At 34.8% G+C, this 25,482-nt stretch overlaps 3 protein-coding genes across 3 annotated transcripts; 2 read left to right on the forward strand and 1 right to left on the reverse strand.

The window, feature by feature from the left end:
* Positions 1–7,156: 7,156 nt before the first annotated feature.
* Positions 7,157–8,350, reverse strand: LOC132701316 (uncharacterized). Its single transcript, XM_060669123.1, has 2 exons — positions 8,212–8,350; positions 7,157–7,503 (listed from the first exon to the last, which is right to left on the reverse strand). Exons 1-2 carry the CDS (start codon positions 8,255–8,257, stop codon positions 7,157–7,159), a joined length of 393 nt encoding a protein of 130 aa, XP_060525106.1. The 5' UTR covers positions 8,258–8,350.
* A 2,641-nt stretch (positions 8,351–10,991) lies between these two features.
* On the forward strand, positions 10,992–13,977 carry LOC132701315 (uncharacterized). The gene is made up of 2 exons (XM_060669122.1): positions 10,992–13,492; positions 13,551–13,977. Exon 1 carries the CDS (start codon positions 11,338–11,340, stop codon positions 13,120–13,122), a length of 1,785 nt encoding a protein of 594 aa, XP_060525105.1. The 5' UTR covers positions 10,992–11,337; the 3' UTR covers positions 13,123–13,492; positions 13,551–13,977.
* Positions 13,978–21,062: 7,085 nt separating this feature from the next.
* LOC132701349 (uncharacterized) lies at positions 21,063–22,519 on the forward strand. Its single transcript, XM_060669179.1, has 2 exons — positions 21,063–21,256; positions 21,967–22,519. The coding sequence occupies exons 1-2, from the start codon at positions 21,211–21,213 to the stop codon at positions 22,317–22,319; spliced, it is 399 nt and encodes a 132-aa protein (XP_060525162.1). The 5' UTR covers positions 21,063–21,210; the 3' UTR covers positions 22,320–22,519.
* Positions 22,520–25,482: the final 2,963 nt, after the last annotated feature.

A 25,482-nucleotide genomic window follows, 5' to 3' on the forward strand; every position in this document is an offset into this window, starting at 1 on the left:
ATATTTTTTACTACAAAAACTGACGCAGAACAATTAAATTATTCTTTCTGTATTCGACGCTTCTAACGATGTCTATCACATGATGTCGGGGAAGTATTAATATAATAAAATTAATCACATATTGTGGTGATTCCCAGAAGCATCCGTTGCGTCGTCGGTTTCTTTTTTGTTATTATCGCTTCCGTTCTTCATTAGGATGTGAAATACGTAAACGCAAATTTTTCATCTTTTATTAATGAAATCACCAAGGCAGTTTCTAACGTTGCAACAAAATGTTGAAGTTATTGAAGTTATTTAAGATCAGAGAAACTTTCTTAACAAAGTGGAATTCCAATGACAAATCACACACATCCACAAACCTTCATTCTTTTAAAATTTACCTGCATGACATGAATTTTCAGGTCCCTTCATACATGCTAAACCAAACGAAATTGCAGAATTTTTCTAACTTTCGCGCTTCGTATTTTTGGCTTGAAGATTTAGAACTCGCTACGACATTGCTTTGCTTTGTGAAGGATCTTCTTCGGTAAATCCTCAAGATATATAATCGTTTTTAGAGAGTTACCTCAATTCATTAAAAACTACAAAGAGACATTTACAAAGCGGTGAGACAGCAGTAGAGCATTAACAAATAAAACCCTGATTTAAAAAAAATGAAACTCTCCAAAGAACGCATAACGCATATGATATGAAAGAAAAGCTATTGCTTATAGGCAAATCAGCGAGATCTAGGGTATTCAAGAGCATTGATTCAAATCAGTTACCAGTTATATGTAAATCTAATAAAAAGACCTGGATGACAAGTGACGATAGAAGAATGGGTTTCAGGGCCGCCTCTCATCCCAAAGATATGGGTTTGAAAAACATCAAAATTTGTTTTCTTGCCCCGAACTGCACATGGGTATGTTAACCATTGTTTCAGGGCATTATCAGAAATTTCAAGACTCATTACAGGAACTTGATTGTAAAACACTTACTGGTTAATATGGACAAAGCGGACTCTCGCTACGACTTAGTTAAATTTTAAAAAATGCTCGACGCCATTTACTTTTTTAAGTTCAGGAAATCGATTAATCTTACGATGAGGAACCCATGGAAGATTAGCATCTAGGCCTACATCTACATCTACAGAAAAATAATTAAAATTGTTTTGTGAAAATAAAGCTTTTGTAATGTTATCGAACTTAGAAATACATGTTCAAGATAGTATTTTCAGAAAGAAATCCAGATAAACCACATTGGATGATTTATTTTACAAATAAAATTTAAAGCGATGTATGTTTCTGTAGAATTTGTTTTTTTTCTTATTTTTATATTGCCCATAAACACCAAATTTAATATGCATAATATTTTATATTTTAATCTGTTGAATTTGTTTCTATTTGTTTTTGGTTTGTTCTGTTCTTATTTGTTTTTTATTTTGTTATAATATGAATGTACAATATATGCGTATAAAGTGTTTTTACTCTTTTGTGTTTTATTTGCAGCTACTTCTATATTTTGTGATTGAGTTCCCTCGTAAGCGGACACCTCTCTTGTACGGACAATTTTTCTGGTCCCATCACTGTCAGCTCAAAAGAGATTTTACTAGTAATTTCACGAATATAAATATAATCACATAATCACCAAAATTAGATGTTGATTCGGATTACACTAGTTCATCTCAGTCAATACAATGAAAACTTAAGTTTGGAGAAAGAAATCATGAAAGGAAAAAGAGTAATGCATATAATAAAACATAAAGCCAGTTGCGAAGGGTTTTTACTATTTCTTTCCCAGATGATAATTTCTTATAATTTTTTAAAACATTTTTTTTCTCCAGACTCTGATGAACATATTTAATAAATAAATAATAAATTTTGTAGACTTTATATTCGAATTATATCAAGTGCATTCGAACAAGAAAACACCTCTCTGTAATTATATTTTCAATATAAATAATAAGATCTGTAACAAAATAATAACAATGGACGTGCGACCTTGGTTATGATATTTATTAATGAATTCAAAATAAAATTATTATGCTGACATATTGTCGGCAAGCATTTTTTTCTTAACAAGTCAGCTGAGCCGATTAATTGCCGTGAATACATAAGATTATTGCCTCATTAAAAACCTATACGCTTCTAGGAAATATTCTTTGTGCGAGAATTATTATGAACTAAATAATGAATAAATTAACGAATTCAAATAGTGTAAAGCACAGCTCGCCCACATATGCGGAAAACAAATTCCCTTCCTACATTATCTAGTTTACAAAGGCATTCAGTACCCACAAACTAAATGGCTAGCTAAAATTTCTAAAATATATTCTCGATACTTTTTATAGGAGCACGAGTAATGCTATGTAAGATATCTGGTTTCGCTTGGAGCGTATATACTCATGGTCGTAATATATCAGCCAATGTCATCTTCATTTTCCCATTAAAGTATAATAATCATTGCTAACGAAAACATTCATTAAGTTGTAATATAGAATTGCTCTTTCGAACCTGTTATAATAATATATTCTTAATATAAGATTTGGCGTAAAAATTAGATGATAAACTTTTTTTTCTGAAAAAACAAATATTTCTTTGGAATGTTCATATTAGTTTGTATATTATTTTTTCTACTCCCTATTCTTCCTTCGTGTCTACTCCCTTCGTGTCTAACCAAATTTGTTGAAAAATATACTATTTACCACACAATTTTTTTTACTCAAATTGTCTACCCAGGGTTAGATTTTCATCAATTTTTTTTCTCTGCGTGCAGAAGATTGATTGCATATTATCTGAATATCGATGTTTCTTTGAAATTAGCACACATCATTGCGAAATCCTTTAAAATCATCTTTGATAAGAACAACCCTGGACAAGATAAAAAAAGTTTTATAAAATTTTATTCATTTTACATTTATCAAAACCAACTTAACGATTGTAATAAAATAAAATTTAAAAACTAATAATTAAAACGAAAAAAATGTGTACGAAATTTCTTACAAAAAGTAGTAAAATAATACCAAAATACATCAAGATAACCTATAAGAGACTAGAAATTTGTCTTATTGGGTGTATTTAATTTTAATTTTATCTGTGTTACTGAGGCTTTAAATCCTTCCTTTTTAACGACAATTTGTGTGTCTGTCAACTATGTTGTAAACATGACGTCACCTTATACTTAAAAGTATACAGGCCATACATTCAAAATCACTTTATAACAATTTATTTCTATTATTTTACATCTTGGAAATAAATCTGGATGGATTATTGTGAAACGTGTCACATTTACAAATTAAACGAGTAGCTCCTTTTGTTTGCCACGCGCAAGCTAATAAGTCACAGCGCATTTCGGATCAAGTTTTCCGTAATATGCCTCTATGCAAGAGCAGATTGCAGGAGCACATGCACTTTAAAAGGAATACCGAGTAATCCCGGAAAATCCCCCGGAAAATCTTTCTTTCCGTGAAGGATTTAAATTCTCGTTGCTTTGTGCGGAATTTTCAAGTACAAACTGATTGTGACTTGCTCGCTTGTTGTTAAATTTTCATTAGCTGAGTGACTAATATTTTAAGGAAAACTGGACAAAAAATAAACCTAATCGCAATATACGACAAGGTACACTGTAGCCGAACTACGTGACTTTCAAAAAGCTGTACTTTTGGCATAGGCATGTACATTGGCATGGAGTCTCTAGTGTTATTAAATGTTGCTGTTGTTCGGATTAAATGTTATTTTTGTTTATTAAAATAATTAACAATTAAGTGAACAATTAACAACAAGCAATTTATTTTGTTCAATAAATACAAATGGAGCTATTTCATTTACTTTTATGAACCAGTGCCGGACACTTTTAGTGATTAATTTAATAATTAGGTGGTATTTTAAAGCCACCATAACGGTTTTTTTTATTAATCATTTGATGTTTGTCAAAACCTAACCTAATTTAGTGATTTTCCAACTTATAAAGGGTGTCCAGTTTGAGACATCTTGCTATACTCCCCTACATCCTAAAAAATTTTTTTTTTAAAAGCCACGAATTTTGTATAGCTCGAATTACTCTGTATCTACATGTAACCTCGGAATTTTCTTTGTTTTAATCCCCCATATTCATTTGCGAAACGAATATTAACGGGCTTTACATTGGAATATCGGTTATTCAAATAGAACTCAACGAAAAGTTATGCCCGCTATAAAAGAGCAGAACGCACCTGAGGTTTTATAAAATTTTACTGTAATGGCGGAGTATTAATGGCAATTCATTGGGGAGACCGGTTATATATTTTTTAATGCGTTGAGACTAACTCGCTGTTTCTTTTTGTGTCGCGGCTTGGTATTAAATGTTACAGTCATATACATCAAACTCTCTTGAATATACCTTAATTAACGCAACATAATTGCACGCGCCATTAATGATCTTATATTAAATTGTGCTCAAGCGAAAATCTCAATACGTCACCTATATCGATAATGAGGGGGAAATATTCTGCAATCTGTTTATTCACTGCACATGTAAATGAAAAGAGAAACGCAGCTTTGTAACATTTTAACATTTTAAACTTACACTTAAACCAACTTTAACCTTCTTCTCGAAGTAGTCTAAGATGTGCGCGTATCTAGGAAAAAAAACATTATCCTAAGGCCATCAAAGGAAAAAAAAAATAAAATTAACGCTTTATGACAAATTTAACAAACGGTGAGAAAAGAAAATTACTAGAAATATTAATTTTGATATAGTGTTTTTATTATGGTGTTAAAACGATGTCATGTATAAATATTGTTAATACGAGCCTAATGTCATTTGGATCATTGTAATATCAAACGAAATTAATTTTCTGATCGATTATAACAAATTTACATGGCGTGTTCATACGGCAACGCTTAGTAGTTTTTTGTGTTCATGCAGTTTGACAAATCTTGAAATGAAATTATTTCTACAAGAAAGGTGGTTCCAAACTCATTTAAGAAAACTAAATAGAGAGGTTAAATATTACCTTGTCGACAATAAACAACTTATTAAGTAAAGGCAACTCTTTGAGAGATCCAAAGAAAAATCGTATGCGAATTTTTTAAAATTTGGAATCAGACATGTGTGAAATGCACAAAAACTGATTTTATTGGCTGATATTGGCTTTTATGGCTCTTTGTTTGTATTTTGGCGAGGATGTTGGTTTTTTACATCAGAACTTTGATGGCTTGATGTTACTTTGAATTAAACGTCATAACACTGTATGATCCCAAATGATAATTAATGCAATTATTCAAAATAAATGTGAGTCCACGATCTGTCAATGTTCTATGCCAGGTTTCTTAAATCCTTTTAACAAAAGTATTTACCTACCTTATGGTGATCATTTACTTACTTTAATTTTAGTTCTAAAAATAAAATTCTCCGAATTGTACAGTTGGCTCCTACTCTGGGCGCTGAATTGCTGTCTGTTCCATTAGTCAAAGCTCTCCATACTTTAGTTGGCTACGTGAGACTAAGAGAGGACGATAAACCTGACAGGCACTGGAACCCAGATGAACTTCAAATTTTCGCATGTTATATTGTTAATTCATTACAATTATTCTAATTTATTTGTTTTTCTATTTAAATATTTGGTGACCACCAAGGATACTATAGGTCTGCACGCATTAATGTATTCACAAGATAACGTGTACAATACTATAAAAATATAGCTAAGCATAACTAAAGTTAGAACAATAAGCTGCAAGTAAGGGGTGATTTTTTTCGATGTATAGAACTTTAAGTTGCAATAAAACAACGATGGATTATTCGATTGACATGAATTTTATTTATCCGAAAGATAATCTTGTGGCATTACATTTTAAATATGATTTCTAGCATATGACCGCCACAGCTGGCGCGGATGTAGTCCAATCTGGACGTCCAATTTTCGATGACTTTTTCCAACATTTGTGGCCGTATATCGGCAATAACACGGCGAATGTTGTCCTCCAAATGATCAAGCGTTTGTGGCTTATCCGCATAGACCAATGACTTTACATAGCCCCACAGAAAGTAGTCTAGCGGTGTTAAATCACAAGATCTTGGAGGCCAATTCACAGGTCCAAAACGTGAAATTAGGCGGTCACCAAACGTGTCTTTCAATAAATCTATTGTGGTACGAGCTGTGTGACATGTTGCGTCGTCTTTTTGAAACCACATCTCCTGGACATCATGGTTATTCAATTCAGGAATAAAAGAGTTATTAATCAAAGCTCTATACCGATCACCATTGACTGTAACGTTCTGGCCATCATCGTTTTTGAAGAAGTACGGACCAATGATTCCACCAGCCCATAAAGCGCACCAAACAGTCAGTTTTTCTGGATGTAACGGTGTGTCGACATTTGAGGATTAGCTTCGCTCCAAATGCGACAGTATTGTTTGTTGACGTAGCCATTCAACGAGAAGTGCGCTTCATCGCTAAACAAAATTCGTATTCCGCACAGAACCATTATTTTCGAAATAAAATTGCACTATTTGCAAGCGTTTTTCAGGCGTGAGTCTATTCATGATGAATTGCCAAACCAAACTGAGAATAAATCACTTGACAGCTGTTAAATCGGTCGCCATCTTGAACGGTAATGCCAACTTTAAGTTCTATACATCGTTACTGACCACCATATATTTCTTTCAATAAATTGTTACTGTTTAACTTGTTTAATAAGACTAGAATACTTAAAATTAAATTAAATTTTTTACATTTTTTTAAAATAATATTAAAAATTTCATTAAATCGAAGATTGACTTAAGTTATATTTAGACGAACCAATGCGAATTATTAATGTTAGAATTAATTATAGTAGATGTATAGTGCCGATATAAGCAACAGAAACCGTACATAACCTCAATTTCCTAACCCCCCCGCAGCGGGGGCCCCCCGCGCGTGGCGTCCTAGTGTCCCCCCTGTCTACCAGAGTGCGCTCCGCCCCCCACCCAGCTTGTGTAGTGTCCTGTTTTGCCCCGGTTCCGCCCGTCGCTGCTAGATGTCGCGCGCTTGTGTAGCGTCCTGTTTTGCCCCGGTTCCGCCCGTCGCTGCTAGATGTCGCGCGCTCCGACCGTCGTAGGCCCCCCCGGTAGAGGGCGGTGACGGTGCGGCGCGGTGACGCGGTGGATCGGGAGGATAATTAAATAAACTTGAATTTTAATACATTTTATTTTATTTTATTTATAAAATTGGTCTGGCGAGGAGTTTCTTCTTCTTTTTATGTCGATTCAGTCGACCATCCCATTGTTCCTGTTCCTTGCGTTGTTCTTCTTCCCGTTCCCGGAGGAAATCTAAATACGAAGTGCACTCCTCGCCGTCCCACTCCGTCGACCACCCACCCGGGTACTCCTGCTGCTCTTCTTTTGATCCACCGGGTTGCTCCTGCTGCTGGTGATGTTCCCTTGTCGTTTCATGTCGTACCGGGAATTCTAACCCCCGGTACTCTTTGTGTGATTTGAATATGTGACGCCCTAAGCGATGCGCCAACATAATATGCGACTTGTCATACGGACAAACCGCGATTTTTTCTAGAACAAAACAAAGTATGATATGTAGCGTTTCCTATAAAACACACATTTTTTTTTTTAAACAAAACTTCCAAAAAGGGGGGTTATCAAATAATTTTAAAAATTGTTTTTTAAGTTATACGCGCATACCAAAATTCACGTTTCAATTCACTGTCATTTAAATGTACGTGTATTATTGTCAAAAGGGCAAACTGTAATTTTTTAGTACAAAAAATAAACAAAAATATGTATATATTTCGCGTTTTCCCCATAAAACGCACATTTTTGAAACAAAACTTTCAGTAAGTGGGGGTCATCAAATAATTTTTAAAAAATTGTTTATTTTTTAAAAGCCAAAATTCCCTATTCACTGTCATTTAAAAGATATTAAAAACGCTCAATTTAATTCGATTATTATTGTCAAAAAGGCAAACTGCAATTTTTTAGTACAAAAAATAAAACATATTTCGCGTTTTCCCCATAAAACGCACATTTTTGAAACAAATTTAAAAATTGTTTATTTTTTAAAAGCCAAAATTCCCTTTTCCATTCACTGTCATTTAAAAGCTATTAAAAACACTCAATTTAAATCGGTTATTATGCAACGTAAAAAAGATGAGTATCATATTTTAAAAACAGGTAGAAACTAACCAAAAAAGTGATAACCCAAACTGAAACCCACAAGAAAAGACGCGCACTGTATAAAGGTAATTAAAATATAAAACTTACCAGTTGTAGGGTCGTAGGGAAATGGACATCGCACTTCTGTATTCATTGCACTGAATATAGTCTATAATACACATGCAACGTATTTATACACATGCACTCCCTTCCATGGTTGAATTAAAAGTCGAAAAGGTCTTCTACCCACAAGCACCAACGCCGATTTGAATAGACGCGATGTTGTCGCCAGACAACCGTGCAGGTAGGAGTCTCAAGGTCAACACGCTTTCACACGGGAACGCAACCGCTTCGGACGTTGGACGAACGTATGTTGCCGCAAAAGATCAAGGCCAACTTGCTTTCATTTTTTACAATCTCCGTATGGGATGTGGAATTTCATAACGCGCCGAGTCTAAATGTCGAGTTGTTTTGCTTGTTGAGAATAATAATTAATTGCCCCCTTTATATTTGCTCCGTGGGATTAACGTAATGGGAAAAATTTGTTGCAACGCATGTGGAGGTGTCTTCGTTTGTTAACTTTTAGAAAGTATTCTCGCACCGTATAAATACATCTCATTTTTCTCTGTTTTGTCAGTAGTTGTTTTTGGTATTATTCGTGCAACGTGGAAGCTAACTTAGTGGTTTGGTGTTCGTACAAAAAAGCAGTAAGTACCTTTTTTATTGTTTTATTTTAATTCTTTAACATTTGTTATTATTTTATAAAGGTCCTAAAGATCATCTTAGTACTCTCAACCCGTAACCGCAAATAGAATAGCAGCAATCTTAAGCGTAAGTTTTTTTTATTTTTTTTATTTTGAGATAAAATAATTAATAATAATTTATAGATGGACTTAAGTCAACTGAATCAAACCTGTCTTGCAGAAGGTGATTTTGAGCAGCCGATTGTCAAACTGCATGAATTGCCGATAGGCGTTCCGTTTAAAATTACTAGAGCCAAAATTGTTAATACAAAATTTGGCAATTCCGTGTTGCTGCAATTAGAAAATTCCGTAGTATTTCTTCCTACTCGCGTGACAGAAGCTTTCCGTCCGAGACTAGAACACTTTGCGTCGGGGCAGTACAAACTGGTCTACGAGGGATCCAAAGATATTGGAAAGCCCAACTCTTTAAAGAAATTCAAAATAATTCAAAATTAATCAACATATTATACAGGGTAAGTCTTATTTACTGTTATATATTTAATAAACCACGATGCGCGTAAAGCAGATCATTCATAGAGCGCAAATCTTAATTTTAACCTTACAAAAATTAAAAAAGCATATTTCCGACAAGTTCACTCTTAGAGATAGTGATGTGTGGCTTAGGAGACTAAATAAAAATATTGAATCTTGCAACCAAATCGTTTCTAACGAAAAGGATTTATCTATTGGGTTAAAAAGAAAATTACAAACTACAATTCAACATCTGAAAGCTATTAGAAAAATTATTCTTAATTATCAACATAAGCATTTTGGATTGGGATTACAAAGTAGTAGCCGCGAGACAAACACAAATGAAATGGTTGTATGGGAATCGGTAGCGTCGTGTTTCCAGGGAAGAGTTCAGACTGGTGTCATAATTAATTTACTTCATAAAGATTTAATTCAATTTTTAAACGATTGTCGTCCAATATTTCAACAAAAAATTAGTCAAATTTTAAAGAAATTTTTATTGCTGAAAGTAAATACCACATTTTGCGGTGAATTTATTAAGGCAAAAAATGATGTCCAAGGCGAAGTTGATGTTAAATATCTGAGTACCGGAAATGCTGTAGTTGATTTAGGAACAGAATTGAATGATTGGTTTGTTGAAAATGTCCAAGATAAAATTTTAAATCAAATGTCAGAGTTTCAGGAACGTGATTCCGGGTGGGCTTTAAATAATATTATTTATTTAGAGATTAACATTAATAAATTTGAAATGGGTAACGGGTCATCCTTCGTTGAGTTGCCTAAAGAAATTGCGAATAAAAGGGCTTGTATTAACATTAGAAATGACGATCAAGCGTGTTTTTATTGGTCAGTTGTATGCGGACTCTTTCCAGCACGTTTTCGTCAGTATTTACCCTCTTCATATCCATACTACAAAAGTGTTTTGAAAACTGAAAATTTACAAACACCTATGGAAATGAATAAAATAAGCAAATTTGAAAAAGACAATGATATTTCCATCAATGTTTATATCTTAGAGCTTAATAAAAATGAAAAAACTAGTTTTTATTCCGTGTTACCTGCACGATTAACAAAAGAAAAACGCGAAAAACATTCAAATTTGTTGTTAATACAAAATAAATATTATCCAAAAGTTAATGATTTTGATCCTGATCCGCAAGATAATGATTATGAAGAAATAAAATATCACTATTGTTACATTAAAAATTTGTCTCGATTAGTTTCCTCACAGCTCAGTAAATATAATCACAAGAAATACATTTGCGATAGGTGTTTGAATTATTTCAATAACGAAACTCGTCTACATGACCACGAAACAATATGTTCCAGTTTCAATGAGTATAAAGTGTCTTTTCCCAAATATGATTACGTTGAATTTCGAAACCATATATATAAACAAAGGACTCCGTTTGTAATTTACGCCGATTTTGAGAGTCAATTGAGAAAAGTAAATTTGAAAATTTCAGATAAAACCTCGAAATACCAAAAGCACGAAGCTTACAGTGCTGCATATTACTTTAAATGTTCTTATGATGATTCAATATCATTTTTCAAAAGTTATCGTGGTCTAGATTGTATTGATTGGTTCGTGGAGGAAATATCTAATTTATCAAAATTTGTTCGTTCAAAATTTAAGGATATTATACCAATGGATAGTGAAATTAGTCTAGATCAAAGGTCGAGTCATTGTCATATTTGTGAAAAACCTTTTTTAAAAGAAGATGTTATTGTTCGTGACCATGATCATTTTACTGGTAAATTTAGAGGTTTTGCCCATCAGGCTTGTAATTTAAATTTTAAAAAAATATTTGTAGTGCCCGTAGTATTCCAGAACCTTTCTGGATACGATAGCCACTTCCTGCTTCCGGTTTTAGCAAAAAAAAGCTATGTATCCATAGTTCCGGTTAATAAGGAAAAATACATCTCTTTTACATATTTCGAACCTGATTATAACATAAAATTTAGATTTATAGATTCGTTTAGATTTTTGGGAGCATCTCTGGATAATTTAGTTTCCAGTATGGATAAAAATGAACTATATATTTTAAGAAAAGAATTTTCCGATCTCGACGAATCAAAATTAAATTTACTGTCGCAAAAAGGTATTTTTTGTTACGATTACATCGACCATATAGACAAATTAAATGAAACAACTTTACCCCCGATTGAAGAATTCTATAATAAATTAAGTGAAAGCAATATTAGTGAAGAAAAATATTCCCACGCACAAAGTGTTTGGCAGTCGTTTGAAATAAAAAATTTAGGCGAGTATTCAGATTTGTATTTAAAAACCGACGTTATTCTTCTGGCAGATATATTCGAAAATTTTCGAAAAACTTGTATGGCAACACACGTTTTGGATCCGGCGTGGTATTTCAGTATGCCCGGGTATACATGGGATTGCATGCTTAGATTCACAAAATGTCGTTTAGAACTTTTGCGCGACATTGACCAAATTATGTTTATCGAGCGGGCTATACGAGGTGGAATTTCGGTGTGTGTTGGTAGATATGCGGAGGCCAACAATAAATATATGCCCAACTACGATTCATCCAGGGATGATTCCTATATCATGTACTTTGACGTCAATAACCTCTATGGCAAGGCCATGTGCGAGCCTCTTCCTTACGGAGGATTCGACTGGATGTCTCATCAAGAGATTGATTCATTTAATGTCATGAACATTCCAGATGAATCTTCCCAAGGATATATCCTAGAGGTAGACCTGGAATACCCGCAGAAATTACATGACACACATAGAGATTTTCCATTTTGTGCCGAACATCGAGTGCCCCCCAATTCAAAGTTACCAAAACTAATGACTACTTTGTATAATAAAGAAAAATACGTCATACACTATCGCAATTTAAAACAGGCTCTCAAAAACGGTCTCGTACTAAAGAAAATTCACAAAATATTAAAATTTAACCAATCTCGTTGGTTGAAATGTTATATCGATCATAATAATAAATTAAGAACCCAAGCAAAGACAAAATTTGGTATAAATTTATACAAATTGTTTAATAATGCCGCTTACGGTAAAACAATGGAAAACATTCGCAAGCATCGTATTGTTAAATTTGTTAAAGCGTGGGATGGTCGCTACGGTGCGAAAAATTTAATTTCTAGTCCTAGATTTCACAGTAGAACCATACTTGATAACAATTTGTTGCTTATAGAATTAAAAAAATCGGAACTTTGCTTTAATAAGCCACTTTATATTGGAATGTCCATATTGGATTTGTCGAAAACGACCATGTACGAGTTTCATTATAATTACATGCTTCCAAATTTGGGTCCCGAAAAATGTAAAATTCAATACATGGATACGGACAGTTTCATTTATAATATCAAATGTTATGACGCATATGAAAGCGTTATTAAGGCCGATTTAACAAAATTTGACACGTCTGATTATCCTAATGACAATCCCTATAATATACCGCAAATCAACAAAAAGGTTTTGGGGTTGATGAAGGATGAGACTAATGGCACCATCATTAGTCATTATGCGGGGTTAAGGTCGAAAATGTATACTTTCAAAATTTTAACGGGTTCGGTAGTTAAAAAGTCAAAGGGTATTCAGTACAATATTGTAAAAAATAAAATTTCATTTGATGACTACGTAGAATGCTTAACAAATTTTAGGGAAAAGTACGCCACTCAACGAACCATTCGTTCATACACTCACAATGTATTTAGCATCGAACAAACAAAAGTTGCCTTGAGTCCTTTAGACGATAAACGTTATCTTTTGCCGAATTCATATGAAACGCTTCCGTGGGGACATTATAAAGTGCCGTAATTATTTTTTAATATATTTTTGTTACAGATTATGGTCAAACAACTTACATTAGAAAGCCTTTGTATTATAACAATTTGCGAAAATATTAGGTGTAGTGCTGATTTTTTGCTTGAGTCACCTTTGCCTTGGAAACTAACGATACTAATATTTAAATATTATTCGAAATATAGATGGAAGTACCTTAAACAATTAGCGCTCCAGTCTGATGGTAATTCTTTATTAAATTTAGAATTCATTCTGTTGAATAAGACATTTGGATCGTCTTACAGAAATAGCATTTTGGCAACTCCAACCATTGATTTTGACGGAGAATCCGCTTACTGTTTATGGGTCAGTTATTACAGGATAAAATATTCGGAAATTTTAGTTTGTAAATCTTGTCACTTTATATTTCAAGTAGTTAAAAAATTTAAAAAGAAAAATTTTAGACTTTTATTGGATCACTATCATTTACAGCTGGATATAAATAATTTGAATGATGTATATCACGATAAACAATTTTGGTGTCAAAGCTGCTTTGAAGAAGTTTTGTTCACTGTAGAAACTGAAGATGAATGTAATTTAATGCTTCACGATGAGAGGAAATATGGAAAAAAGTTACGCTTTTCTGATAGTCCATTGAACTATTAATACTGTGGTTTTATTATAACATATGTAACTGTAGATAAGACTTTTATGTATTGATTGTATTCCATTGTATTGCAACAAGAATAAACATGTATATATTTAGACGCTATTTTCTTTTTTACCACCACCACAACACCGCATAATAATTACACAGAAGTTTGTAATTGTATAATTTATTTATTATATACATTATTACTATTTTACAATTTCGTTAAATGCTAAATTATTAAATTGTTCTAGTTTTCTTTTGCACTCTTGAGCTTGCATCCGCGCCACTTGCAAGTCTGTATTAAAAAGCGCAATTTGTGTTTCAATTTCGTTGATATTGCACTCTAATCCCGACAACTGAGACGCCAAGTTTCTTTTTAAATTGAATGCCTCACAAATGACACTTTTTTCTCTACCGTCCGTGAACACTTCGAGCCAATCAGCGGATGACGTTGGAGCTGCAAACGCTTCACTTGTGGTAGTTTTCTTCTTCTTCTTGCGGGATACGACCGACGCACTTTGTTTTCGTTTGGTCGCAGATTTTTTGGTTTGTTGCTCTACAGGAACGAAGCTGGACGGGAGCACTTCTGATGAAGGAAATTGCAACTCGAAATTTTCCAATAAATTATACAATTCGTTGGATGTCACAATTTTCTCTTGAGCCATCATATACACGTATTTATGTCAGAACTTCTAAATCGAGACTAAATTTATTTCAAAACGTCTACGTTGTCTACCCACGAATCGTGCGACTTATCCAATCCCAACCAGCGCACGAGAACCATATTGCCTCGTCTGCGCAACACCTTTTCGACGAGATATAAGTCCGGGTTAACTGTCTTCTGCAATTCTTCTTCATAAAATCCGCCCATTATGGGTTTACCCTGCATATCTTGAAGCAAATACGTTACGGGGTTAGTAACCCGTACTTTAACAATTTTAAACAATTCCGTGGTCCAATTCGGTGTATAACCTTTGTTGAAAACGTGCTTGACTTTGCTGATTCTAACGATGTCGCCGACTTTAAGTTTACGAGGACCGAATATTTTTATGCTACTATACGCGGTTTTCAAAATTCTCTTTTCGTTGCTCTTACTCACATCGATGGGTTTCGTACCCGTCGTTCTATGTTTTGTGTTCAACTCCAACCATTGATTTTGACGGAGAATCCGCTTACTGTTTATGGGTCAGTTATTACAGGATAAAATATTCGGAAATTTTAGTTTGTAAATCTTGTCACTTTATATTTCAACTAGTTAAAAAATTTAAAAAGAAAAATTTTAGACTTTTATTGGATCACTATCATTTACAGCTGGATATAAATAATTTGAATGATGTATATCACGATAAACAATTTTGGTGTCAAAGCTGCTTTGAAGAAGTTTTGTTCACTGTAGAAACTGAAGATGAATGTAATTTAATGCTTCACGATGAGAGGAAATATGGAAAAAAGTTACGCTTTTCTGATAGTCCATTGAACTATTAATACTGTGGTTTTATTATAACATATGTAACTGTAGATAAGACTTTTATGTATTGATTGTATTCCATTGTATTGCAACAAGAATAAACATGTATATATTTAGACGCTATTTTCTTTTTTACCACCACCACAACACCGCATAATAATTACACAGAAGTTTGTAATTGTATAATTTATTTATTATATACATTATTACTATTTTACAATTTCGTTAAATGCTAAATTATTAAATTGTTCTAGTTTTCTTTTGCACTCTTGAGCTTGCATCCGCGCCACTTGCAAGTCTGTATTAAAAAGCGCAATTATGCGGGGTTAAGGTCGAAAATGTATACTTTCAAAATTTTAACGGGTTCGGTAGTTAAAAAGTCAAAGGGTATTCAGTACAATATTGTAAAAAATAAAATTTCATTTGATGACTACGTAGAATGCTTAACAAATTTTAGGGAAAAGTACGCCACTCAACGAACCATTCGTTCATACACTCACAATGTATTTAGCATCGAACAAACAAAAGTTGCCTTGAGTCCTTTAGACGATAAACGTTATCTTTTGCCGAATTCATATGAAACGCTTCCGTGGGGACATTATAAAGTGCCGTAATTATTTTTTAATATATTTTTGTTACAGATTATGGTCAAACAACTTACATTAGAAAGCCTTTGTATTATAACAATTTGCGAAAATATTAGGTGTAGTGCTGATTTTTTGCTTGAGTCACCTTTGCCTTGGAAACTAACGATACTAATATTTAAATATTATTCGAAATATAGATGGAAGTACCTTAAACAATTAGCGCTCCAGTCTGATGGCAATTCTTTATTAAATTTAGAATTCATTCTGTTGAATAAGAGATTTGGATCGTCTTACAGAAATAGCATTTTGGCAACTCCAACCATTGATTTTGACGGAGAATCCGCTTACTGTTTATGGGTCAGTTATTACAGGATAAAATATTCGGAAATTTTAGTTTGTAAATCTTGTCACTTTATATTTCAAGTAGTTAAAAAATTTAAAAAGAAAAATAATCAGCACTACACCTAATATTTTCGCAAATTGTTATAATACAAAGGCTTTCTAATGTAAGTTGTTTGACCATAATCTGTAACAAAAATATATTAAAAAATAATTACGGCACTTTATAATGTCCCCACGGAAGCGTTTCATATGAATTCGGCAAAAGATAACGTTTATCGTCTAAAGGACTCAAGGCAACTTTTGTTTGTTCGATGCTAAATACATTGTGAGTGTATGAACGAATGGTTCGTTGAGTGGCGTACTTTTCCCTAAAATTTGTTAAGCATTCTACGTAGTCATCAAATGAAATTTTATTTTTTACAATATTGTACTGAATACCCTTTGACTTTTTAACTACCGAACCCGTTAAAATTTTGAAAGTATACATTTTCGACCTTAACCCCGCATAATGACTAATGATGGTGCCATTAGTCTCATCCTTCATCAACCCCAAAACCTTTTTGTTGATTTGCGGTATATTATAGGGATTGTCATTAGGATAATCAGACGTGTCAAATTTTGTTAAATCGGCCTTAATAACGCTTTCATATGCGTCATAACATTTGATATTATAAATGAAACTGTCCGTATCCATGTATTGAATTTTACATTTTTCGGGACCCAAATTTGGAAGCATGTAATTATAATGAAACTCGTACATGGTCGTTTTCGACAAATCCAATATGGACATTCCAATATAAAGTGGCTTATTAAAGCAAAGTTCCGATTTTTTTAATTCTATAAGCAACAAATTGTTATCAAGTATGGTTCTACTGTGAAATCTAGGACTAGAAATTAAATTTTTCGCACCGTAGCGACCATCCCACGCTTTAACAAATTTAACAATACGATGCTTGCGAATGTTTTCCATTGTTTTACCGTAAGCGGCATTATTAAACAATTTGTATAAATTTATACCAAATTTTGTCTTTGCTTGGGTTCTTAATTTATTATTATGATCGATATAACATTTCAACCAACGAGATTGGTTAAATTTTAATATTTTGTGAATTTTCTTTAGTACGAGACCGTTTTTGAGAGCCTGTTTTAAATTGCGATAGTGTATGACGTATTTTTCTTTATTATACAAAGTAGTCATTAGTTTTGGTAACTTTGAATTGGGGGGCACTCGATGTTCGGCACAAAATGGAAAATCTCTATGTGTGTCATGTAATTTCTGCGGGTATTCCAGGTCTACCTCTAGGATATATCCTTGGGAAGATTCATCTGGAATGTTCATGACATTAAATGAATCAATCTCTTGATGAGACATCCAGTCGAATCCTCCGTAAGGAAGAGGCTCGCACATGGCCTTGCCATAGAGGTTATTGACGTCAAAGTACATGATATAGGAATCATCCCTGGATGAATCGTAGTTGGGCATATATTTATTGTTGGCCTCCGCATATCTACCAACACACACCGAAATTCCACCTCGTATAGCCCGCTCGATAAACATAATTTGGTCAATGTCGCGCAAAAGTTCTAAACGACATTTTGTGAATCTAAGCATGCAATCCCATGTATACCCGGGCATACTGAAATACCACGCCGGATCCAAAACGTGTGTTGCCATACAAGTTTTTCGAAAATTTTCGAATATATCTGCCAGAAGAATAACGTCGGTTTTTAAATACAAATCTGAATACTCGCCTAAATTTTTTATTTCAAACGACTGCCAAACACTTTGTGCGTGGGAATATTTTTCTTCACTAATATTGCTTTCACTTAATTTATTATAGAATTCTTCAATCGGGGGTAAAGTTGTTTCATTTAATTTGTCTATATGGTCGATGTAATCGTAACAAAAAATACCTTTTTGCGACAGTAAATTTAATTTTGATTCGTCGAGATCGGAAAATTCTTTTCTTAAAATATATAGTTCATTTTTATCCATACTGGAAACTAAATTATCCAGAGATGCTCCCAAAAATCTAAACGAATCTATAAATCTAAATTTTATGTTATAATCAGGTTCGAAATATGTAAAAGAGATGTATTTTTCCTTATTAACCGGAACTATGGATACATAGCTTTTTTTTGCTAAAACCGGAAGCAGGAAGTGGCTATCGTATCCAGAAAGGTTCTGGAATACTACGGGCACTACAAATATTTTTTTAAAATTTAAATTACAAGCCTGATGGGCAAAACCTCTAAATTTACCAGTAAAATGATCATGGTCACGAACAATAACATCTTCTTTTAAAAAAGGTTTTTCACAAATATGACAATGACTCGACCTTTGATCTAGACTAATTTCACTATCCATTGGTATAATATCCTTAAATTTTGAACGAACAAATTTTGATAAATTAGATATTTCCTCCACGAACCAATCAATACAATCTAGACCACGATAACTTTTGAAAAATGATATTGAATCATCATAAGAACATTTAAAGTAATATGCAGCACTGTAAGCTTCGTGCTTTTGGTATTTCGAGGTTTTATCTGAAATTTTCAAATTTACTTTTCTCAATTGACTCTCAAAATCGGCGTAAATTACAAACGGAGTCCTTTGTTTATATATATGGTTTCGAAATTCAACGTAATCATATTTGGGAAAAGACACTTTATACTCATTGAAACTGGAACATATTGTTTCGTGGTCATGTAGACGAGTTTCGTTATTGAAATAATTCAAACACCTATCGCAAATGTATTTCTTGTGATTATATTTACTGAGCTGTGAGGAAACTAATCGAGACAAATTTTTAATGTAACAATAGTGATATTTTATTTCTTCATAATCATTATCTTGCGGATCAGGATCAAAATCATTAACTTTTGGATAATATTTATTTTGTATTAACAACAAATTTGAATGTTTTTCGCGTTTTTCTTTTGTTAATCGTGCAGGTAACACGGAATAAAAACTAGTTTTTTCATTTTTATTAAGCTCTAAGATATAAACATTGATGGAAATATCATTGTCTTTTTCAAATTTGCTTATTTTATTCATTTCCATAGGTGTTTGTAAATTTTCAGTTTTCAAAACACTTTTGTAGTATGGATATGAAGAGGGTAAATACTGACGAAAACGTGCTGGAAAGAGTCCGCATACAACTGACCAATAAAAACACGCTTGATCGTCATTTCTAATGTTAATACAAGCCCTTTTATTCGCAATTTCTTTAGGCAACTCAACGAAGGATGACCCGTTACCCATTTCAAATTTATTAATGTTAATCTCTAAATAAATAATATTATTTAAAGCCCACCCGGAATCACGTTCCTGAAACTCTGACATTTGATTTAAAATTTTATCTTGCACATTTTCAACAAACCAATCATTCAATTCTGTTCCTAAATCAACTACAGCATTTCCGGTACTCAGATATTTAACATCAACTTCGCCTTGGACATCATTTTTTGCCTTAATAAATTCACCGCAAAATGTGGTATTTACTTTCAGCAATAAAAATTTCTTTAAAATTTGACTAATTTTTTGTTGAAATATTGGACGAGAATCGTTTAAAAATTGAATTAAATCTTTATGAAGTAAATTAATTATGACACCAGTCTGAACTCTTCCCTGGAAACACGACGCTACCGATTCCCATACAACCATTTCATTTGTGTTTGTCTCGCGGCTACTACTTTGTAATCCCAATCCAAAATGCTTATGTTGATAATTAAGAATAATTTTTCTAATAGCTTTCAGATGTTGAATTGTAGTTTGTAATTTTCTTTTTAACCCAATAGAGAAATCCTTTTCGTTAGAAACGATTTGGTTGCAAGATTCAATATTTTTATTTAGTCTCCTAAGCCACACATCACTATCTCTAAGAGTGAACTTGTCGGAAATATGCTTTTTTAATTTTTGTAAGGTTAAAATTAAGATTTGCGCTCTATGAATGATCTGCTTTACGCGCATCGTGGTTTATTAAATATATAACAGTAAATAAGACTTACCCTGTATAATATGTTGATTAATTTTGAATTATTTTGAATTTCTTTAAAGAGTTGGGCTTTCCAATATCTTTGGATCCCTCGTAGACCAGTTTGTACTGCCCCGACGCAAAGTGTTCTAGTCTCGGACGGAAAGCTTCTGTCACGCGAGTAGGAAGAAATACTACGGAATTTTCTAATTGCAGCAACACGGAATTGCCAAATTTTGTATTAACAATTTTGGCTCTAGTAATTTTAAACGGAACGCCTATCGGCAATTCATGCAGTTTGACAATCGGCTGCTCAAAATCACCTTCTGCAAGACAGGTTTGATTCAGTTGACTTAAGTCCATCTATAAATTATTATTAATTATTTTATCTCAAAATTAAAAAAATAAAAAAAACTTACGCTTAAGATTGCTGCTATTCTATTTGCGGTTACGGGTTGAGAGTACTAAGATGATCTTTAGGACCTTTATAAAATAATAACAAATGTTAAAGAATTAAAATAAAACAATAAAAAAGGTACTTACTGCTTTTTTGTACGAACACCAAACCACTAAGTTAGCTTCCACGTTGCACGAATAATACCAAAAACAACTACTGACAAAACAGAGAAAAATGAGATGTATTTATACGGTGCGAGAATACTTTCTAAAAGTTAACAAACGAAGACACCTCCACATGCGTTGCAACAAATTTTTCCCATTACGTTAATCCCACGGAGCAAATATAAAGGGGGCAATTAATTATTATTCTCAACAAGCAAAACAACTCGACATTTAGACTCGGCGCGTTTTGAAATTCCACATCCCATACGGAGATTGTAAAAAATGAAAGCAAGTTGGCCTTGATCTTTTGCGGCAACATACGTTCGTCCAACGTCCGAAACGGTTGCGTTCCCGTGTGAAAGCGTGTTGACCCTGAGACTCCTACCTGCACGGTTGTCTGGCGACAACATCGCGTCTATTCAAATCGGCGTTGGTGCTTGTGGGTAGAAGACCTTTCGACTTTTAATTCAACCATGGAAGGGAGTGCATGTGTATAAATACGTTGCATGTGTATTATAGACTATATTCAGTGCAATGAATACAGAAGTGCGATGTCCATTTCCCTACGACCCTACAACTGGTAAGTTTTATATTTTAATTACCTTTATACAGTGCGCGTCTTTTCTTGTGGGTTTCAGTTTGGGTTATCACTTTTTTGGTTAGTTTCTACCTGTTTTAAAATATGATACTCATCTTTTTTACGTTGCATAATAACCGATTTAAATTGAGTGTTTTTAATAGCTTTTAAATGACAGTGAATGGAAAAGGGAATTTTGGCTTTTAAAAAATAAACAATTTTTAAATTTGTTTCAAAAATGTGCGTTTTATGGGGAAAACGCGAAATATGTTTTATTTTTTGTACTAAAAAATTGCAGTTTGCCTTTTTGACAATAATAATCGAATTAAATTGAGCGTTTTTAATATCTTTTAAATGACAGTGAATAGGGAATTTTGGCTTTTAAAAAATAAACAATTTTTTAAAAATTATTTGATGACCCCCCACTTACTGAAAGTTTTGTTTCAAAAATGTGCGTTTTATGGGGAAAACGCGAAATATATACATATTTTTGTTTATTTTTTGTACTAAAAAATTACAGTTTGCCCTTTTGACAATAATACACGTACATTTAAATGACAGTGAATTGAAACGTGAATTTTGGTATGCGCGTATAACTTAAAAAACAATTTTTAAAATTATTTGATAACCCCCCTTTTTGGAAGTTTTGTTTAAAAAAAAAAAAATGTGTGTTTTATAGGAAACGCTACATATCATACTTTGTTTTGTTCTAGAAAAAATCGCGGTTTGTCCGTATGACAAGTCGCATATTATGTTGGCGCATCGCTTAGGGCGTCACATATTCAAATCACACAAAGAGTACCGGGGGTTAGAATTCCCGGTACGACATGAAACGACAAGGGAACATCACCAGCAGCAGGAGCAACCCGGTGGATCAAAAGAAACAAAGGAGCAGCAGGAGTACCCGGGTGGGTGGTCGACGGAGTGGGACGGCGAGGAGTGCACTTCGTATTTAGATTTCCTCCGGGAACGGGAAGAAGAACAACGCAAGGAACAGGAACAATGGGATGGTCGACTGAATCGACATAAAAAGAAGAAGAAACTCCTCGCCAGACCAATTTTATAAATAAAATAAAATAAAATGTATTAAAATTCAAGTTTATTTAATTATCCTCCCGATCCACCGCGTCACCGCGCCGCACCGTCACCGCCCTCTACCGGGGGGGCCTACGACGGTCGGAGCGCGCGACATCTAGCAGCGACGGGCGGAACCGGGGCAAAACAGGACGCTACACAAGCGCGCGACATCTAGCAGCGACGGGCGGAACCGGGGCAAAACAGGACACTACACAAGCTGGGTGGGGGGCGGAGCGCACTCTGGTAGACAGGGGGGACACTAGGACGCCACGCGCGGGGGGCCCCCGCTGCGGGGGGGTTAGGAAATTGAGGTTATGTACGGTTTCTGTTGCTTATATCGGCACTATACATCTACTGAGGGTCCTTGGAACACCCGTGCTCTCGTTGGAGCACCCGTATCTCCTTGAAGCCCCGTACTCGCCTTAGAGCACCCGTACCCCCTTTAGGAGGGCTCGCGTTTCGGAGGCTTCTGGATTGACGTATTCGGGGAGGATCCAAACTTCGAAGTTCCTGTGTTCTCTGGATATTGGAGCACATTTGAATCATTGCTTGACTAAAGGCTCACTTGATAGATCTGCGCGAGGTCAGACACCCCCTGTAGACTGCACTCTTCGGGAATAAACGAGGTGACGTCCAGTTCGATGTAAGCGCTACGCGAGATATTGTTAGGCATACCCTTTTTTTTGTTTTCCGTTTTTGTTACGCTCGGTAATTTAATCGATACCTTTTTTGCTATACCGACACGGAAATTCAATAATCATGTAGTTTTACTCTCGAAAATTTGTGTACAAATGCTTTGAAAAGTTATGTATAATTATTTGCGGGAAGTTGACGTACCGGTAATACTGAGTATGATCGTGGTCGAATTTTTTTTATTTTAATAATTACCTATATTGCCCCTGTAAGCCTGTGTTGACCTTTTTTTTTTCCTTTGTGTATTTCTATTATTTTGGGAATTTCGTATTAAACGGGCTGTCAACTTGTTGCGGGGACGGCAATTGAATTTTGCGGAGTTTAGGTCGGTATGTCGCGGATTTGTAGTTTCTCATTATCGACGCGTAATAAATAACGTGGACCAGTTTTCATCTGTCTTCTTTTTTTGTCCCCTTAACCTTCACGACTATCTTTTATCGATTGCACCAATTTAAATTTAATGGTAGTTAGTTAATGTTCGCTTTTTTTTGTAAAACATCGGGTTCCTCACACCATCTGAGAGACTGGAAGGTCTGCTACTTCCTGGCGCCCTAAGGATAAATAGTGCTATATTTTCTTTATTATTCGTGGACCCCCCCCCCCCATCGCTCCAGAACTCTGAGCACTACGGGTAACTAATTTGCAAGCACCCAGCGACCCAGTTTTGCAAGAAATTCAATCTTTTTTCTTTATCTATTCATTTATTTACCCTTTTTTTTCTTTTTTTTCCCTTTTCTGACCAGTATTTCGCGTTGATTTTATATACGAGAGATGTCGCGCGTTAATAGTTCAGGTTTTGGTCGAAAGATGTCACCCGTAGACATTCCAGATTCTCAAGCAACCCTTTAATTTATTTCAGCCAGTATCCGAGAGATGTCGCGCATTAATAGTTCAGATTTGGGTCGCCAGATGTCACCCCTAGGTATTACAGATTCCCAACCAACCCTTTCATTTAGTTTGACGAGAGCTGTCGCTCATTAATAGCTCAGGTTTTGATAGCCAGATGTCACCCTTAGTGGGGTAGGGGGTAGTTTTTGTGCTTGTGCTTTTTTTTTGCAATTTTTTTTCACCCCCTGTACTCTACGTCGCGAGCCCGGCCGACGGCGTCCCGTTTATATCGCGGGGCGAGATGCTTAGGTCACCGAGGTCGAGCGTAATCTACGTAAATAATAAACGCTGTTAACGTTTTGTTATAGTAATGACCGGATCCCCGACCCGAATAGGTTTCGTATCTCTAGATGCGATTCGCGGTTCGTTTTTTTTTTGCTGATTAAATAATAAGTTGCAGCGAAAAAGGCGGGACAATTAGGCCGCCCGAGTCGCGCATAATTAAATTATTTGTTGTCAATTATTTTTTAAGAAATGAACTATAGTGCCCACACGGCACGTCGCAAATACGCCGCTTAAGCGAGCGGGAGGCGAACCCCGCCGTCGCGTTTATATCGCGGAACGAGATGACCAGGTCACCCAAGTCGCGCGTAATCTGTGTAAATAATAAGACGCTGTGAATGTTTGGCGATAGCAATTATATTACGCCTCATCTTCATAATTAAGTAAAACGTAGTACCTTCCACTTCGTGTTCAAACTACACGCATTTTAAAGATATCGATTTTTTTGTGTTCCCTGCACTCCGCTACCATCGGTCCGTTATCCCGGCGTGTTATTCTTTCATTGCGTGTCAAACTGCATGCGTCTCGCGTGGTTTGCTCGGCCGAGCGTTTCGCGTTGCGTAGTTACGAACGTATAGTGTTTTTCTGTATCCGGTATCCAGAGGAAGAGGAGGATAATGTTAATTTAAAAATAATTAATTGTTTTACGTTAAGAACTGACTGATTTAGAAGCCACGCAGGTGCAGAAACATGACGACCAATCTGATAAGCGGCATCGACGGCACGACGATGTGGCCAAATCCGCTAAACAGGGTCACGGTGATGTTGACAAATTTTCCGATCAAAGGCACGAGGTTGTTGCCAAATCTCAAAAAAGTTTTGAGTGTGATGGTCCCAGCCGCCGCCATGGTACGTGGTTTCGTAGCCAAGTTCCAGTTTGCGTAAAAACTGCGATGAGAGGTCCGAGGACGAGACCTCTCTAGCATCGTTGGCAAAGCTTTTACGGCGCGATCATCATACAGAGCGAGATTCTGTTGCTTTCTTTGTTAGTTCATATACGCGCGAGGACGATTCTGGTTCTTCTCGAATTCGAGAGGATCATGTAATTTGTGACCAAGCATCATTTATCACTGGCGATCGAAGCTCTGAATCTGATAGTGACATCAGTATGGATCAGGAGGTATTATTCCTTTTGAAAAGAATGTTATTCAGGCGTCTAACTTGAGTCCATCAATTCCAAAAAACCTTTCAAAAATATGGTCCGGAATTTCAAAAAAGGGACTTGGTGACGAGGAAAGGCAAGAGTTAATTAGGAAATTTCCTCACCCGGGGAACTACATTTCCCTAGC

The sequence above is a fragment of the Cylas formicarius genome, unplaced genomic scaffold, assembly GCF_029955315.1.
Source record: "Cylas formicarius isolate icCylForm1 unplaced genomic scaffold, icCylForm1.1 PGA_scaffold_4__25_contigs__length_36172078, whole genome shotgun sequence".
In the NCBI taxonomy this organism is placed as follows: domain Eukaryota; kingdom Metazoa; phylum Arthropoda; class Insecta; order Coleoptera; family Brentidae; genus Cylas; species Cylas formicarius.